This window comes from Cygnus atratus, chromosome 13 (genome assembly GCF_013377495.2).
Source record: "Cygnus atratus isolate AKBS03 ecotype Queensland, Australia chromosome 13, CAtr_DNAZoo_HiC_assembly, whole genome shotgun sequence".
NCBI lineage: Eukaryota > Metazoa > Chordata > Aves > Anseriformes > Anatidae > Cygnus > Cygnus atratus.
In genome coordinates, this window is record NC_066374.1 from 14,659,261 (window position 1) to 14,676,519 (window position 17,259).

Sequence of the window (17,259 nt, forward strand, 5' to 3'; positions counted from 1 at the left end):
AACCACATTCAAATGAACTACAACTATTCATTAGAGGCTAACGTGCCATTTCCAACAGCCAGAAATAAAGAGGCTATCCTTTCTCTTCCATCTTTACCCTCTTTAATACCTTTTCTAGTGGTCTTAAAAAAATATCCAGTACTTTCAGAAAATAATCTGCAGAAGTTTAGACAGTTTGCATATGATGTCAGTCATATGGACAGGGCAGACAACACAGCAGAGCATCAGCCCCTGCAAGATGCATGAGCTGCTAGCAGCTGCGATCAGCACTGCTAGGCAAACCCAGGCAAAGGATGAATGCCAGCTGCAGCTCAGCTGAGATAAGCAGGTACAATCCCACTGAAATTCTCAGCACTGAATTTAATAGTGAAGAGAAGACTGGAGAAGTTATGTATTTCATTTAAGCTAGCATCAACCTTGTTTGCGCAGAGGACAGCAGAAAAACCCAGGTGTTTCACCACTGGGAATGAAGGAGGTGTAAATAGGGCCAGGTGAAGATGCAAGACAGAACCAAGTCTTTCATACTTCTTTACTTTTCCCCTTACAAATTATCCTGACTAAAGCCTGACGTTTTAACTGTACTGCATTTGCAATGGCTGCCATTAATCACACATTAATCAGTTTGCTACACGTGCCTTTCCTTCTGACCAGTAAGCAACTTTTACCACCTTGAATTTGGCCATATAGTTTTTTTTAAACACAAGCTCCGGTTTATCCCATTATAAAGACAAAGAGCACGTTACCATCAAAGGTCAGCAACCCATGATTACCCCATGTACTTATCTGGAGCTAAACCTTGCTGAAAGCAGCAGCACTTCCCACATTTTTCAGGGGGATCAGTTCAGCCACAGGCAGAGATGCTGACCGTGCCTCAGCACTGAACCTCAGCAACACAGATGGACAGCAGACAAGTCGTAGGTGTTCGATGTTTGTTATCAGCGGTCTTACCTATTCCCACATGTGCTTCCAAAATCATACTAACATCATTCGCACCATCCCCTATTGATAGTGTTATTGGGCTCCCTTTTGTGTTCTTCACCATTCGCACAATCTAAAAAATTTAGAAAAGGATAGCAGGAGAAATAATAATTTCAGAGAAAAAAAAAAAAAAAAAACAATTCAAGAGATCCCTGCTGCCTCATCTGCAAGAACACTCCTCAACAAGTAACCTGGCTTCTGTGGCAGCAAAATAATGCCAAGAGAGTTCAAATTAATAAAAATCCCTCCTTGTTTCCTTTGTAGCCACTAACTAGAGCAAAAGCCAAGACTAAGCTTTAAAGGGCCAAAGGACAATGCTTAAAAAGGAACCACTCACAGCAGTATCCTCCTCTTCCCTCCTGCCAGATCCTGCTCTCTTACAAAGATGTGGCCTCTCACGCATTTCACGTGGAAGTCAATCATGCCCCGGAACAGGACTAAGAACGCACTGTTTATCATCCTTTTGATACCATCAGCTAGTGTGAGGAAGTCATGGACTACACATTTAGAAGCGAAAAAAAGAACAAATGGGTTTTGTTTATTTCTAATTGGCTTGGGTTTGTGGCTTCCTGCAAGCATATTTAAGACAGGGCTTATGTTTGTATTTGAAAGACTGGTGTTTCCATAACGCTCTGAAGTTCAGACAAGGCTTATACATAGCCTGGAGAAGTCCTAGCTGATTAAGATGAGTAAGCTTTATTTAAAGCAGCACTGCAGGAAACGTAGCCTCACACCATTACACAGAAATAATCAGAGTTTACATCTGAAGGCTACTTTCAAAAAAAACATACCTTTAATACAAGAAAAGGAGTACCTGGCTACAACTTGTTGAAGGTTTGTTGCTACCTCACAATTCTTCATACTTGTTTCATCTTCCTGGCAAATCCATAAGTCAGGCTGTTACAGCAATACTGCTGTATTTTAAATTAGTGAATTCCTGTGCCATGTGCATTTTCCTACTCCCTAGCGAATAACAACCTGCTTTTCAATGCCCCTCCAGGAGCCTTTTCCTGAACTTTGCTATCTACCACTCAGCGCAGTAAGTTCTATGATGGCAGCCAACCTCTCAAATCAAGAAACCAGATCTGAAGTAGTCTGCAACGTTTTCAGCACCTTCTGGTGAATGAGGCAGCAGTTTGTACTTAGATTTCTCACAACAGGTTTTGAAGCCCACCTACAGATCAGGTCAAGCCCTGCTAAAGGATTAAAGGTGTGTCATATCACTTAACAACAGCTTCAGTTGGTTAAAAAAAAAAGTAAATACCTGTGCTTTCTGCAACGGAGCCATTCGGCAGCAGAGAACTGCAGTACACTTTAAGCAGATTTGTAGAAATATGTTTTTGTAATTACTAGAACTGGAATCCTGTGAAGGATTGAGTATCAGTGACAGCGTCGAGCCATCTATAATCAGTCCATAGTCTTGACTCAACGTCCAGCTTCTAGAGCACAATGAGGAACAGGTTTGTGTTATGGGAAAAAAATCAGTTACACTTTAAGAAGTCAATCTAGCTGCTTACAACATCTTACTGGAAGAGGAATTGCTCTTGTATTAATCTTTTCCCCAACGCTTTTGGGGGGCTTACAATCTTAAAAATCTTGGATTTAACACACGTCTTTCACTAAGGGAACTGTACAGTTAGGTTCAAAACCAACTAATACTAGAGACAATGAACAAAGCAAAGGAGCCAGCAGCAGCGTGTGCAAGTAGCACACCCCCAGCGCCACAACATGGTGTAATTTCTCTATCAGGTTTGCATCCATGCCCAGTGTTATAATCCAAATGCGAGCAGGCTGGGTCCTCCTCATCACTCACCTCTTCAGGCCACCCCGGTGTTTGGGAACATCCTGAATCAGCTTCTTGTGGTACTCCAACAGCAGCTCGTGGAGCCGGTCCTCCTTTCTCTCGCTCTCCCCCACTGTTTTCACCGTCAGCTCCAGCAGCTCGGTGCTGGTCTGGAAGAGCCTGCAGGCGTAGCAGGTGGACTTGGCCGTTTCCATCTTGTCTCCCGTCAGCACCCACACCTTCATGCCGGCAGCATGCAGAGCTTCAATCGTCTCTGCTGACTGTTCTTGCAGTCTGAACACGGAGAGGAAACATGACCGATCACACTTGCTTCGGAGGCAAGGCAGACCCTGAGCAGCTCCGCGCTGCTGGTGGCATGCCAGTGAGCCCCCAGTGAGACCCCCGACCAAGTCACAGAGCTGGACTCTCAGCACTGGCCACGTCCTGGCCACCTGGTGAGAGGATCAGCCACAGCTGTGTGCTGACGGACCACAAGCACCCACCTTTGTTGGCATGCTGGCTTCCCCAGCCACCTTCAAACCTGCTAGTGCACAACCCAGTGTGCAAAAGCACCACTGGTGAAAAACATCTCACGCTTCCAGACAGAAGTAGAAAGAGCTTGGAGCAGCTCTAAACTAGGTGTAAATTGAGAAAATATGATAGCAGAACAAACAAGACCTCCAAAAGAGGCTGTGAAGCCCTTCCCAGCAAGCCCCAGGCAGGCAGGAGCCTCAGAAATACGTTCCTGAGATACAACACTCCATGGGTGTAAAGAGGCTTAGCCAACATTGCCAGTTAATCCACACTCCCTCAGCCCCCTCACCCCCAGGTATCCTTATTTTACAGGTAGAAAATATAAGATAGAGAGAAGTTAATTGACTGTCCCCATGATAATCACACTACTGCCACAGGAATAAGGATTAGAACTCGGCAATTCCAATTTTAATGTGCAGCCAAAATTCACTGCATTATACTAAATATGTTTTGATATGCAAATTAACACTGCATGCGTTCATTCACTTTCTGGAAGTGCAAGTACTTCTGTGGTTTCATTAATAAATCCTAAATTCTACACTAGCCAATTTTAGCAACTAGGGCAGTGTGTAATGGGTTGTGCCACAGAGTGATTGCCCTGGACACTTCCAACGTCTGCGTCGCTGCTCAGCGCTCACAGACTGTTCTGGATTTTACCTCCCATGGCTCCCAGGCTGTCCTGTAACCACAGGTAAAGCCATCCCAGGCTGCACAGGAACCTTGCTGCAGCTCACGTGAGAGAACGTGGGTCCACCACAACACAAAGTCATGGAGAAACCGTGGCTACCACGGTGGCCAACAGTGCCTGGTCTGTGTGCTCTTTACCTGTCTTCTACAGCAGTTGCTCCAATCAAGTGCATGTCTGCTTCTGTGTCTTCAAAAACCTTTGCCATCTTTTCTTCTCTGTCCTGCAGAGCCATCTTCGCTTCATTAAGCTGTCGGTCTATTTTATCATACTCCTTTTGAGTCAGTTCTTTGAATGCCACACAAAGTGTTCGGTAGCCATCCTTGTAGGAGGGAAAGAAAAAAAAGTGGACAAGTGCCCGAAAACCATATTTTCTGAAGCTCCCCACATTAGGCTCAGTACTTTTCCCCACTGTTAGTACTTTCAGCGAGTACTGAACCTGATGGTAACGATGCTTTGTTAGCTTAAGACAGAAGACCAATTTCTCTATGTTTATAGAGGAGCTTCCTCACATCAGAGTGCATTCACATGCACATAACATGGCAGACAGAGCAGATATCCTGCACCTAACAGGGCAAGTGGGAATCAAGTGTTCCCATATCCAGGACCAAGGAAGGGACATGCCCCCACATGCAACCACCTCTGCCAAAGACGCCTCCCAAGAAATGCTTCTCTTCCACCTTTGCATGCAAGTCACAATTGATTGAAAGACTTCTCCCACCAGAGAAAACAGTCTGCTATTGTTATTTTCTATTTTTAACTTGCTTTGGAGATGCTTGGACACAACTGCAATCGAGCCCATATAAGTATATCAAAAGTCAAATAAACATGGAAGTCAAAGAAACAAAAAAGGAAAGAAGCCAGGCTTCAAAACAATAAGAAGTGGCACTCACATTTTCAATACTTCCCTCCAAAGCAAGGTCACAACCCTATTTTTGGCATAAGGCTTTCCTGACCCCAGGAGCCAGCCAAATTCCATCTGCGTGCTTACCATAGCATTGCGGTCCACATGGACTTTAGTTTGTTGGATTTCTTCTTGCTGCACCCTCGGAAAAATAGAGGAGTCTGCTCCTTTACAGAAGAGAAGTAGCTTTCCTAAAAGCAGAGTTATAAATAGTTTATCGCATTCAAAAGCCATAGAAAGACTTAACAGACACTGGCTTCAATAGCCAGCTAATGATGCAGAGGAAGAAGTCTGTCAGGACTAAAGAAGGAACTGCTAGAAGCCTGGCTGCCTACCAAAAGTGGCGTGACACCTGTACAAAACCTTCTTTGACCTCAGGGTGAACTATCCAATGTCACCACCTGCCCGGAGAAAACTTGCTGCAGAAGGCTGGACAAAGCAGTTTATTTTTTCCTATTTAGAAGCCTCAGAAACCCTAGGGGATGGGAAAAAGCCCATGTCCTAGAACTTATAGGACTGAAATTTAAGAAGGATGACCCCTGAATTTTTGTCTGCTAACCCCATGAAAACCCATCCCGCTCATGTGAAGGTCTCAGACCTCCTCCTGTAGTTATACCTCCAGGCTGGGGCAAGGCAAGCAAAAGCAAGGTCCCTGTCCTTGTCCCCTCCCTTAACCTGCAGTTGGCTCCATGCATCTCCTATGAAGAACATCAACACTATCCCAACCAGACCCAGTAACAGAGTTAATGTATCTAGAAATGTGTTAATGTGCCTAGACCAGTCCAGAGAACCTAAGAGCTTAGCCTTGCTGGCTTACAGTGCGCTGTGTTACACACATTCAGAAAGGAATGAAGGGGTTTTATATTTGTGCATATGTGCACACATGTCCATGAGTCTAGAAATGCCTTTTAACTGTACCTGTGATGGTCTTCACAATGACACTCATACGGCGACGGACAGGATCGAAGTTCAATATATGGAGAAGCTGGTACCTTAAAATAAAATAAAAAAAAAGGAAGTGAGCTTTAAGACAACTCAATGCCAACTCCCCAGAGTAAGAAGTGAATTTTGATTGTGGTGGCGAGTTGTAGGGGAGCACTGGGATTAGATAATTCACTCTCAGCTGCTCACATACTTGCAGATGTCACAGTAGCTGTTACCAAAGGGTAAAACCTAATTATTTTGAGTTTGGGAGGGGGAACAAGAAGCCTGGTCACACAGTGTAAGCCATGCCCTGCTTGGAGGTCCAGCTGCTATCCATAACACTGGCAACCAATCTCAAATCTGGTGAGCCACCCGTGGTGCCAGGCACTGGGGAAGGAGACATGCAAGGGACTGGACACACTCAAGGGACCTGAATGAAGGCTTCTGTAGAGCTGACAGCAGGTTTTTGCAAGCAAGCCTTGCCTTTCAGCCTGCTCTTTGCAAGAAGGAGCAGTGTCTGTGCAGGTCGGTAGCTGGTCTGACAACCCTTGCTGGGCGGTTTTGACCTTGCCCGGTTTGCCACATTGACCGAAGTTAATTAACCCACATGGGAGCCGGTGCTGAGCAGAACCCATTCAATTACCCGGAGCAATATTACTTCGCAGACCCCCCGGCACTTACATTTCAGTTTCATTCTTTTGGTTTCGTATTTTCATGAAATCATTTTCAAGTCCTAGAAAAGTGAAACCATACCTGTCAATAAACAAGAGGACAGAACAACAGTGAGAGCACCCATTGGCACACATTAATCGTTAACTGCGTTCTCATTTCACTTTCTGTACTGCAGAGGAGAGACAAAGAAGGTATCGAGCCCACGCTAGAAAGCCTGGCCAGATGTTTGCTCGCTCCTTGCAGAGCCAGCTGTGACATTTTGGCATCACTCCTGTAGCCCAGCGAGCTGGACACTTCAGTGCACAGATGCCAAGAGGCTCCGGACGTGGTCCCCTGGGTCTCCATTAGATTTACCATCCACGAGCTAGTACAGAGCTGCAGTGGCCTCAGTCTAAAACTCAGGGTTGGCAACAACATCTTCTAAGGACTGAAACGCACGTTTCAGAAAAGTAGCCCATCTTATTATTTCGCCACTGCACACAAAGGAAGCAAACTGGCTGCAATGCCATGCTTTAGGGGCTGCTCTCAGCAGTGAATGTAAACTTTGGCCTCCTGAAAAGCTGCTCAGCAGAGACCCTTTGTAGCCTACTGCTTTTTTGGAGAGCTCTTTCCAACTCAAATGCTCGTGTGACTTCCCAGAAGAGGAAAAAAAACATCTCCACATTCTTACTTTTCTGCGCCTTTCACCAAAGCAATTTCATCTGGGGAAGAGGAGACGTAGGTGTGTTTGCATTCGGGATGACCTATCAGCCCATCCACCTGGTCCGCTTCCTTGATTTGAACGGTGTGGCACAGGCACAAGGCTCGCAGGAACAGCTCCTCTCGGCTCTAGGCAGGATGGAGGAAGGGCTCGTTACCAGCTTTGTGCCACGCACCCAGTCCAACTCAAAGCAGCTGGTTACCACTGTTGTACATGGGTATTTTAAAACCAAAAATATTCCCCACCCCCCAGCAATATCAGCGGTAATAGATCACATATATCCATCCAGCCCGGAGCTGCCAACAAAACCCCAGCATTAATCAACAAGCTGATTTCTTACCTTTTCTGCTTTGCCATAGTATTTTAGGGGCCCATCAGTCTGGGAGAAGCCATCAACCTCTGAAATGCAGTCTTTGTACTTGTGCCCGTCTATGCAGCACTCGATGAACTCCATGCTGTTCTCTGTCAGGGTTCCTGTTTTGTCCGTGAAGACAAACTCCACCTAGAAGCAAGGGGACACCCACCTCGCTGTACTCCCTGCCTCCACAGCCACACCAGGGAAGCAGCCCTCCAGATGGAAAGGTTGGGGCATTTTGATACATCTGGACCAATCCTGGAGAGTACTTTGCTGCTTTCCTGACCTGGCATCCAAAAACATGCAGGTGCTGCATGGGGGTTACACCACTGTATAGCTTTACTGTTTCCATCCTCCCTTGTTCTTCCATCCATTGAACAAGCGGCAGGGAGGCAGCTCCTGAAGACTTTTAAAACCTGTTTCAAGGCCCTTCATCTTCCCTCATCCTCTTTATTGGCTACTTTGCTGTGGCTCCCAGTGCTTATACAGCTGCTGCTGCAGGTCTGCTGCCTCCTTTGTGGGACTTCCATCTTGGTGCTGTATATAAAGCAGGTAATTGCTACTCCAAACATTTTTTTTTTAAGCAAAATAAAAAGCAGGAGGCACTGTACATACCCCACACTCAGCCTCTCCTGACACAGATAAGAGAGAGAAGCTAGCAGCTCTCTAACTGCTCTAGCAAAGCCTGCAGCAGCCTGGTTGCATGTACATTACATGCCCAGAGATGACTGGGCAGTCATTTCTGTTAATCCTTGAAGAGGCAGAGGATTTTTCATTTTTAATTGAAGCAGAGAAAGCAAACCTTCCTGACATGCAGAGTACTGTGCCTGATTTTCCCCAGTATGGAAACAATTGGCGTGACCCAATTCCTACTCCTTCATACACTATTTATAACCTTATCCATTTCATGCAGCGAGTAGAATCATGTTAAATGGAAAGTGTCACCAGACTGGCTGAAGCTCTGCCCTGCTGGGACAGCAAGCAACTGCCACAACAAGGTTTCTTATTAGGGAAAATGTTACAAGCTCCAGCGGCAGCGGCCCACTAATTGTTTTTCAGAGCTATCAAGAACTGTAGTGTTGGAATAAAAACTGCAATCAATTTTCTTCCTGCCTGTGTTTTTCTTCTGCCTTAATTAAATACAGCAAGGCTTTTAATTTCTGTTTAAGGTGCACTGATAAGAAGTAATGTAACAACACTGCAATGCTCAACTTAGGTCAACTTTCCAAATGCTTTGTCAACCTTTTTTTGTTTTTTAATGCAACATCATAACAGCTGTGGTGGGGAGAACCATCAAGTTGGAGAGAGCAAGCGATACACAACCACTGAAGCCAAGAGAGGCACAAAGACCACCACCAGAAGTACTGACCACCACAGCCCCACCATGGTAGGAGGGGATGATGTACGGTGTGCATGCTGGTAGCAAAAGAGGACCCTTGTTGCCCTCCTCCCCATGCCAGCTGCTCCTCTGCCAACCCAGATGACGTTCCTCACAGCAGATGCAAACAGAGCTCGTTCTGACCTGTCCAAGCTCCTCATTCAGGTCCGAGGTGTTCACCAACGCTCCCTCTTTTATTTCTTCATCGTACATTTCCTTGTCCCAAGAGATGAAGAAGGAACCCAAGAACTTCTGCATCTCTACTGTAACATACATGGAGACTGGGATAATAAAATTGAAGAGGACCATAAATGACAAGAAGTCTGTGAACATCCGCAACACCTGCAATGGAAAGACAAGAGGAAGATACAGTCTGTGCGTAACTCAGGGATGAGACAGTTTACAACAACAACTCTGAGGTTTTAGACAGCATTTCCTTAAAGGTTAAATTGAAAAAACAAATCCTGAAAATAACTGAGTACAGTTGAGGTATAGCCAAATTCTATTTTCCTTCAATGTAGAAAACCTCACTGCCTTCTACAGCTATGTGAGGGTATAATAGAAGAGCACATCTTACTGTTTCAAAGTGACCAAATCTCCATTTTATTCAGGTACATATTCCTTTTCAGAACACACTGTTACAGGCTGATTCTCATCTCAGCTACCTGGAGCAAAGTGCTTTGAGACCAGTCAAGCTATGGCAAGGGTACAACCAATTCAGTGACATCTCTGAAGTCCCACTCAACAATCAACGGAATCAGCTGATTTCCACCCACTCACACTCACCCTTTCAGGCTTGGCTGCCTGTGTCTCGGCAAGCTTAAGAACCTGGCTGACGTGGCCTCAATTTATCTACTCAAAGCTGAAAGATAGCTCAAGTTCAGATAAGGATCCAGGTTAAATCAGCTGCTGCATTTATATAATGTCTCTGCATGGTGGAAATGATGTTATCTGCCCGCCTGCCGGTAGCCTGCATGTATTCACTTGTCCCCAGGGTGATGGGGATGCCAGGGCGCAAGCAGGGTTAGCGGCAAGCCTTGCTACGAGCATCACTGTGCCCTGCTCCATGCAAGCATTGCAGTGCACAAGTATGAGAGGTGCAGGTAGTAACCGAGACAGGAGACAAACGCAAACATGGAGAGACCGCAGTAAGTGACAGCACTTCCAAAGAGCAAACAGGCATCACAGGGTTGGCAGCAGACACGATCAGATTAAATAAAACTGTCAGAATAAATAAAGCTGGAGGAGGTGCTGAAATACAAATCCATTTACCTTGAACGTCTCTCTCTCTTTTTTAGTCTTTTCATTGTACCAAGGCTCATCATTAAGTGGATTACTCTGCCAGACATATTTCAGAGTTGTGCACACAGTAGCTTTGCTCAATAGGATGCATAAATACACTATCAGGAAAGCGTTGATAGATCTGAAAAATAGAGGTTTCTTTTTAGAATTCTTGCAACTATTTTTATAAAGAAAATCATGCAAATAAGCAGGAACAGAACTTCCTTAATCTTAAGAAGGGAACTGCAGAACAAGTGCTTTTAACAGTGCTGATACTCAGGGTCAGTTCATACATTTTAGCATTTCTTATTTTTTTAAAAAATAAAAAAGCTACTAAATGATCTAGCTCCTTGAAAGATATGCTTAATGAAATACACAGATTGCACAGAAAATCAGAGAGCATCTGAAACAAAAGGCAGCAGATTAGGGGATTATTTCTGTGCAAGTCATCCATGACAAAACCCAACAGCTTATACCAATTTTTACCTACTATAATTACTCACTTTTCTACAGCAGAGCGTTTCTGAGATTTCCCTTGGTAGTTCAAAGCCATTTTTGTTTCCATACCAGTATAGACTGCCACACCTACAGAGGATTAAAGCAGAGCTCATCAGGGACTCACAAGCCAGAAGGGACCCAGCTTTCACTGAACCATTGGAGGCATCAGCGCGTACATGGGAACTTGACCCCCAGTTCAAGAAATCGGCATTACCCAAGGGCTGCTCAACTGCAGAAAGCTCAGCGGCTGCTAAGTAATGTTAATTGCACATATCCCTGAGCACTGACCGGCAGCCCAAGGATCACACACCGAAAAAATATCAGTCTTCCCTAACAGCCTTCATTCGAAATTACTGATGTCTAGGAATGTGATTCTAGCAAAAGTGTTTGGCAAAAGGATTTGGAAACAAGTCCCTATTCTTTGTAACTCAGGCACAAAGAAAAGCTTGCTTAGGTGTATTGACACAACCTGCATAGCATGGCAGCACTGCAGATATAACCAGCACCTCCAGATTTTACCCTAGAAACTTTTCAAGCAGCTGGCATATAAATGCAGCTGTAGAACCCTGGCAGACAGGCTGTAGATAAGTATTTTCTCTTTCTAGATATAGTGGTAATGACAAATTAAAATGTTCATCAGAACTATAATAAAAAAAATTGTTCACCATAAATCTTCTTGGTATTTTTGAGGGTAGCACCTTTCAGCAACAAGTTTTCGGGACCCAAAGACCTAAACATAAAAGAAGTTATAATAGCACATCACTAAAAGAACATTCAAACTTCTTTACAATTTAAACACAGAGATAAACTATAAAGCCGAACTGATGTTATTTTACAGGTGATTACTTGATTAGTATGTTAATTTAGACTTTCCTTATTTTTCCATGCATGTACTTTTATTTCCATTTCATCTTATGTAGACTATCCTTGGTACTCAAGGTCCCAAATTTAATGGTGGGTTCTCAGTGAAGTTTTGGAGGAATAAGTACAAAACATTCACACGTAACATGTTCTAGTAATTATATAAAAAACCTGTTTTTAAAACCTTAGAAAATCTATCAATTTCAGCAGTTGATCAATGGCACCAAAGACATCTTATTTTGCTCCCACTCCTGTTTTTATTTCTCTTTGAACGTCCCACCCATGACCCTCCACTGCTTCTCTTTCCTCAGGAGGCTGCAGAGGCTGCTGGCAGGACTACAGTGGCTAAGGAGCATCGTGGGTTTTCTTCCAGCACATGAGCACTCAGTGCTGGAAGCCCCGTCCCTGTGTCCTGGGCCATTCCCTGGGGGCTCTACGGGCTGTCACCTGGAGATTGTCTACAGCTCTCACTCACAGCTACAGAAAGCTTCCCCAGTCCCCCGGTGGGCTCAGATGAGTCACCAAGTGGCAGAAGAAAGCAAGCAGAGGGACTAATTACAAGTCTCCTTTAATAAAGGAGATATTTGGAACAGCTAAAGAGAAATAGACATTCCCTAGTGATAGCGACAGTTCAGACCCTTGAAATTTGGCGTAGATGCCTCAAATCTTTGAGGGGGACAGTGGGACAGCTGCAAGACTAACCTGGCTATGGGCTCTTGGTTACTTCCGTAGATGATAATTCTTCCAACAAATCTGCAATTAAAAAGTACATGAGAAACTTGAAATACAAACATATGAACATTAAAAAGAGCTACTACAAACACACTAAAATGTCATCATCAGGAGATGGGAACATAGTAATTCATGCAGCTGAGAGGTCAAGGCTTCAGAAGGGATAAACCACAGCCCACCACCCTGGGTGCCTCCCCGCTGGCACCCCCAGCACAGCAGGAACTGACTATGCCTGGGCACCCCCAGCTCATCTCAGTCACTGCGTAAAACACACGGCAGCAAGCCTCCTTCAAGGGATTTAACCACCAAGACAGCTTAATCCTGGAATGCATTTTACTTGGAAGGTACGCTGGCCTAAAAATAGGTGCATGCACCACTACTAGAGCTGAGCTGACAAAAATAGAACTCATTACACCACGATGAGTGTTTCGTCGGAGAGGCTTTGCTGCAAAGGAACTGAGACCTGAAGCAGCCCAGCGTTGACTTTGCCTCCCTCATCCAGAAGCCCCGTAGCTCATTGCTGCCTCCAGAAACCTGTCATTTGCCGACAAGAAAACACCCCTCGCTTTATTGAACTTTAACTTATATTTAGAGATGTGGCTGAGGCTTTGGTAGCAGGCTGGGAGGAGCAGCGAGGATGCCCACACTCACTTGTAGAGGTCTGGCTGCGGCTGTTCGCACTCGATCGTGGCTGTGAGGGCATCTATGGCTTCATCTGTGCAGAGCACGGTGGTATCCCGCACCGCGTAGTGAGTCTGGCAAGAGAAGCACACACTTTTCAGCAGCAGCCCCAGGAACGCGGGCTGCAGGCGGGCCCGCCGGCACTCAGCATCTCTGCATCTCCCCAGGGGGCTGCAGGTGCCCCCGGGACACCAGAGGTAATGAGAGGCCAGCCCCAGCATCGGCGGGCTCAAAGCTGTTTTTAGGCAGCGCGAAGGTTCGTCGCTCGCAATTAGCTGGGAAGCCCACGGAGGATCAGCTCGCTGCCTGCGAGCGCTATTTATAGGAGCTGCTGGTGGCTCCAAACCACTGCGGGCTGTACGACAGGCTGCCTTAATCCGTCCTCACAAACAAATTCATTAAAAAGCTTCCTCAGCTCATTGCCTTTGTGTTCCTCCCATTGTGCACTGCAGGAGGAACTGCCATGCTATACACGTAGCTGTGACGTTATAAATGCCCACCTTAATGCTTGGTTTGGGAACCTGCCTGGGTTTTCATACTGAAAGCACACCCACACCTCTGCTATAAATCGCAGCTTCTGTGAAACAGTTCAGAACCGTTCATACAATGCCCAATATCAAATCAGGCCCCTGTGCCGAGTTCTGCATCCGACGCTCCAGTCACCATGGACACCGTGCAATTACTGAGCGATACAGCCTCGTAATCAATTCCTCGATCCTTACATCCACGGCCCCTTAGCCTCTTTAGAAAACACATACTCTTTTAGATAACGTGTGGCCGAAGATTCTTGCTTCAAAGACAGAGCCCTGCCACAATCCATTTTTATAACTGCCCCAGTTTCACGTAACTAGGCATCCTTCCCATATGCACAGCCTGACACACACCAGAAAAACATACAACACGGCAGGCAGCAGCTATTAGTGCAGAGGAGGTTTTATGACTACCTGGGTGTGCTTCCCTTGCCCTAGTTTTGCGGCACACCCTTTTTCCTAATGTTAGATGTATTTCCTCAAACAGCACTTGCTTTTCTATTCCCTCCCTGCACCTTTTAATTCATTTTCCGTCTTCATCTTGTCAAGAAACTGGAGATAGCCCCTCTTTACCTACAGTAATCCATAAACCAAGAAAAATATAGTGCTTAATACAGAAATTTAGCATTCCACTTAACGAGTCAAGTTAGTAAAAGCCAAGACTCTGAAAAAGTTGTGTTAACTCATGCATATGATGCACCCGACACTACTAAGCAACTGCCCATTTAATATGGATATCTATTTTTAGCCTCACGCCACTTCAAAGCTCTTACTAGTATAACCACTCTGGTACGTCAATGCTGCACCAGCTCCTACACAAATTTTTCAGTACCAATTAACAGCCACCAATAAAGATCGGAGCTGCAAACCCCATACGTTCAGATTAACCCTGGTAATTCCCACTGAATTCAGAGTGTGCCAGAACGTATCATGAAATTTTAAAGTAACTTCCACTCTTACTACTGCAGTTGCTAATATCTGTATAAATATTTATCAAACACGAGTGAAAACAAATGTTCATGTCTTATGACAAATGTAATTTTCTTTTTGTCATTACTTCTTTCCCTTGGAGAAGGGGAAAAAAATAAAGGAAGAAAACACACTAAAGAAGAGATTCATCCTGAGCAAGACTAATATCAAATTTCACTTCTTGATTCAGTAAGGGGGTAAGTAAATCCCCTTTCCTTCCCCCTTCCTACCCTCACCTCCAAGAAAGAAAAAACAAAGGGGATTTTTTTCTCACTGGTGAAAAGTTCCCCAAATCATACGACTCAAGAGACAGTGCCTCAGAAAATCCCAGATGTCACTGAAATAGCTCGGTTAAGTAAGAGAAATGCTGGCAGGTACTGAAAAGGGAGCTATACGCTGAAGCAGCTGTGGTTTCTGCATTACCTACGCACCAGACTTCGTGACATGCAATAGGAGCAGGGAAGCAGTAAAACATTGCCTAGGATGGATGGTAATGCGGCAAAGCCGTATTATTATTTATTGATATTGTTTTTTTATTGGTGTTTGCTTTGATAAAGATGGAATCAATTTGGAGCAGCGCCAGCAAGAAGAGCTGTTTAAAAAAAAGAAAAATAAACAATCCACAGAGCACTTCAGTGCTGACTCACTGATGAGCAGACGGAGGGAGGAAATGTTAAATATAGCCACACAGCCGTGGGGACAGGTTACACGGGAGCATCTTCCAATTAACCTCACTCTCTCACAAACACCCCATACAGGCACTAGCTTCAGCCACAGCTGCCCCAGCACACCAGAGCACCAGTCCTGCACGCCACCCAGCCATCCCCATCACCTTGAAATTCGACTCGCCATCCAGGCTCGCTGTAGTGACGTAACAGGTCCCATCAACACTACTTGAGGCCAAAAATATCAAGTCACAGGGGAAGGTCTCATCTGCTTTCACTTCTACTATGTCTCCAACCTGGAAGAAAGGAAGCATTTCAACGAAAAGCCCTCTCAGTTATTATTAGATACTTACAGATTTAGCTTCTCTCAAAGCCTAGAAGAAATCACCTTGGCTAAAAGGGACATCAGGGAGTCCAAGATCACGATCGGAGTCACAATGACTCCAACAACCCAGCTCGCTCCCCCGGGGCTCCCCTCCGAGCATCTCAGCAGCCTGCTGGGCAGCCCCCAATGCCCACGGGGTGGGCGCGTGTCCCAGCACCGGACCGCAGCCCAACAGGTCAATCCCACCCAGCACCAACGCAGACTGCCCATGCTGCGAGGTTATTATTTATTTCTCTGCTGAATCTTGATGAAGCCAGAGACTCTGTACTAATCTGAAGTGCTGGGTGATAAATTTATGTCAAAGCTAGTGTGCTTTCCTGGTGTCCTTGGGAGAGTTGGAAATAGAAGAGGACTGCCTGTCCCAGACAAATGCAGAACGCTGACAGATCTGTCATTTGTCAGCCCTGGCACAGCTTTTGTAAGACAGCCTCTCAAAAGCAGTCAAACAAAGGAAGCTTCACTTATTAACAGGGAAGGGCTCTCAGAGCATCTTGTGCAAAAGCCGGAGACTTTGTGCAGCACGGCAAGAACACAGCACAGCCCTCCTGCAGACACCAGTGCCTATCACCCACCCTAGTGCCCCATCCATTTCACTCATAACTACATGTGAATTCTCTACTAACGATTACCTTGATTTTTTCACTCTCCTTCTGCACTTGCTTTGCATTTTCAACAATGAAGACAGTACTCTTGTTCACTTCATTGTCAGCTCTGTGTCTCAACCAGTCCTCATATCCCTAGGCACACAAATACAGGCAACACAAACTTGTAACAGAGCAAGTAAACGAATGAAATAGGATGACTGGAGATGGAGAGAGACAGGAAAAAAAGTTAAACAGTCCTCAGAACTCCTTCATGCCTGACTAAACATCAACCAGAGCAGCTCAAACTGAATCAATTTATTTTAAAAACTTCATATGCATATTTGAAAGATTCGGAACAGATTAAAGTAACAAAAATAATCTATATGCAGTGCATGCAACGATCAGCTAAATTACTGTAACATATTTCTATTATTCTCAGCGTTGGCAAGAACAGACTGATAATATGAATAACATGCTTAGCACCCTGTGACTCTCTTTCCTATGGTAACGCAGGACAAGACTCTTCCTCTTCTGTCTTCACTAAAAAGAATAAAAACATTCATATTTGAAGCAGATGAATTTTACTCTCGCTCTCCCTTTTTGGCTCCTGCAGAAGAAACTTATTTTATTATTTAATACTTCTGAGTAGGAAATTTAAAATGGCACATGTGCATATGATGGGAGGAAAATGGTCTCTCAGCACCGCAAGAAAGAGGACTACATAGTTTCAAGACTAGCTGAGTTTGAACAGAACCTGTCTTTTCCATTTACTAACAAGGGAGCAGAGCACAGGCTATATTTGGAGCACGTCTCTATTCTGCAAAGAGTCAGAGAACATTTCTAAAAAGAGAAGAAAAATTCAAGTAAAGCCAGAACTAGAGAGGCAGCCACAGTGCTAACCTTTACGATCCACCACAGTTTGCTTTCAACAATATATAGAGATGTTTTACATTGCCAAAACAGAATACACACCAGCATCCATATTCAGCATGCAGTCTCTCTTGAGGAGGACCGATACACACGTCTGACCTCCTGAAGGGGTTACCAAACTTACCAGCCCATTTTGACGATTTCTGAGTATATTCAAATACACATTCATCTTTTTCTCCATCATATGTCCCAAAGAGCACAAGAACGTCCCTACAGGAAGGCAATCTTCC

General features: G+C 44.9%; 1 protein-coding gene across 1 annotated transcript in view; it reads right to left on the bottom strand.

Moving 5' to 3' along the window:
- ATP11C (ATPase phospholipid transporting 11C) overlaps positions 1–17,259 on the bottom strand; it is a 60,753-nt gene that overhangs the window by 17,217 nt on the left and 26,277 nt on the right. Inside the window, 17 exon segments of the mRNA XM_050713369.1 lie at positions 949–1,051; positions 2,243–2,417; positions 2,792–3,055; positions 4,121–4,302; positions 4,972–5,075; positions 5,803–5,876; positions 6,490–6,561; positions 7,151–7,308; positions 7,521–7,682; positions 9,058–9,255; positions 10,186–10,336; positions 10,698–10,779; positions 11,358–11,422; positions 12,256–12,306; positions 12,937–13,040; positions 15,298–15,426; positions 16,145–16,252. Of these exon segments, the coding sequence (XP_050569326.1) occupies positions 949–1,051; positions 2,243–2,417; positions 2,792–3,055; positions 4,121–4,302; positions 4,972–5,075; positions 5,803–5,876; positions 6,490–6,561; positions 7,151–7,308; positions 7,521–7,682; positions 9,058–9,255; positions 10,186–10,336; positions 10,698–10,779; positions 11,358–11,422; positions 12,256–12,306; positions 12,937–13,040; positions 15,298–15,426; positions 16,145–16,252 (2,182 nt within the window).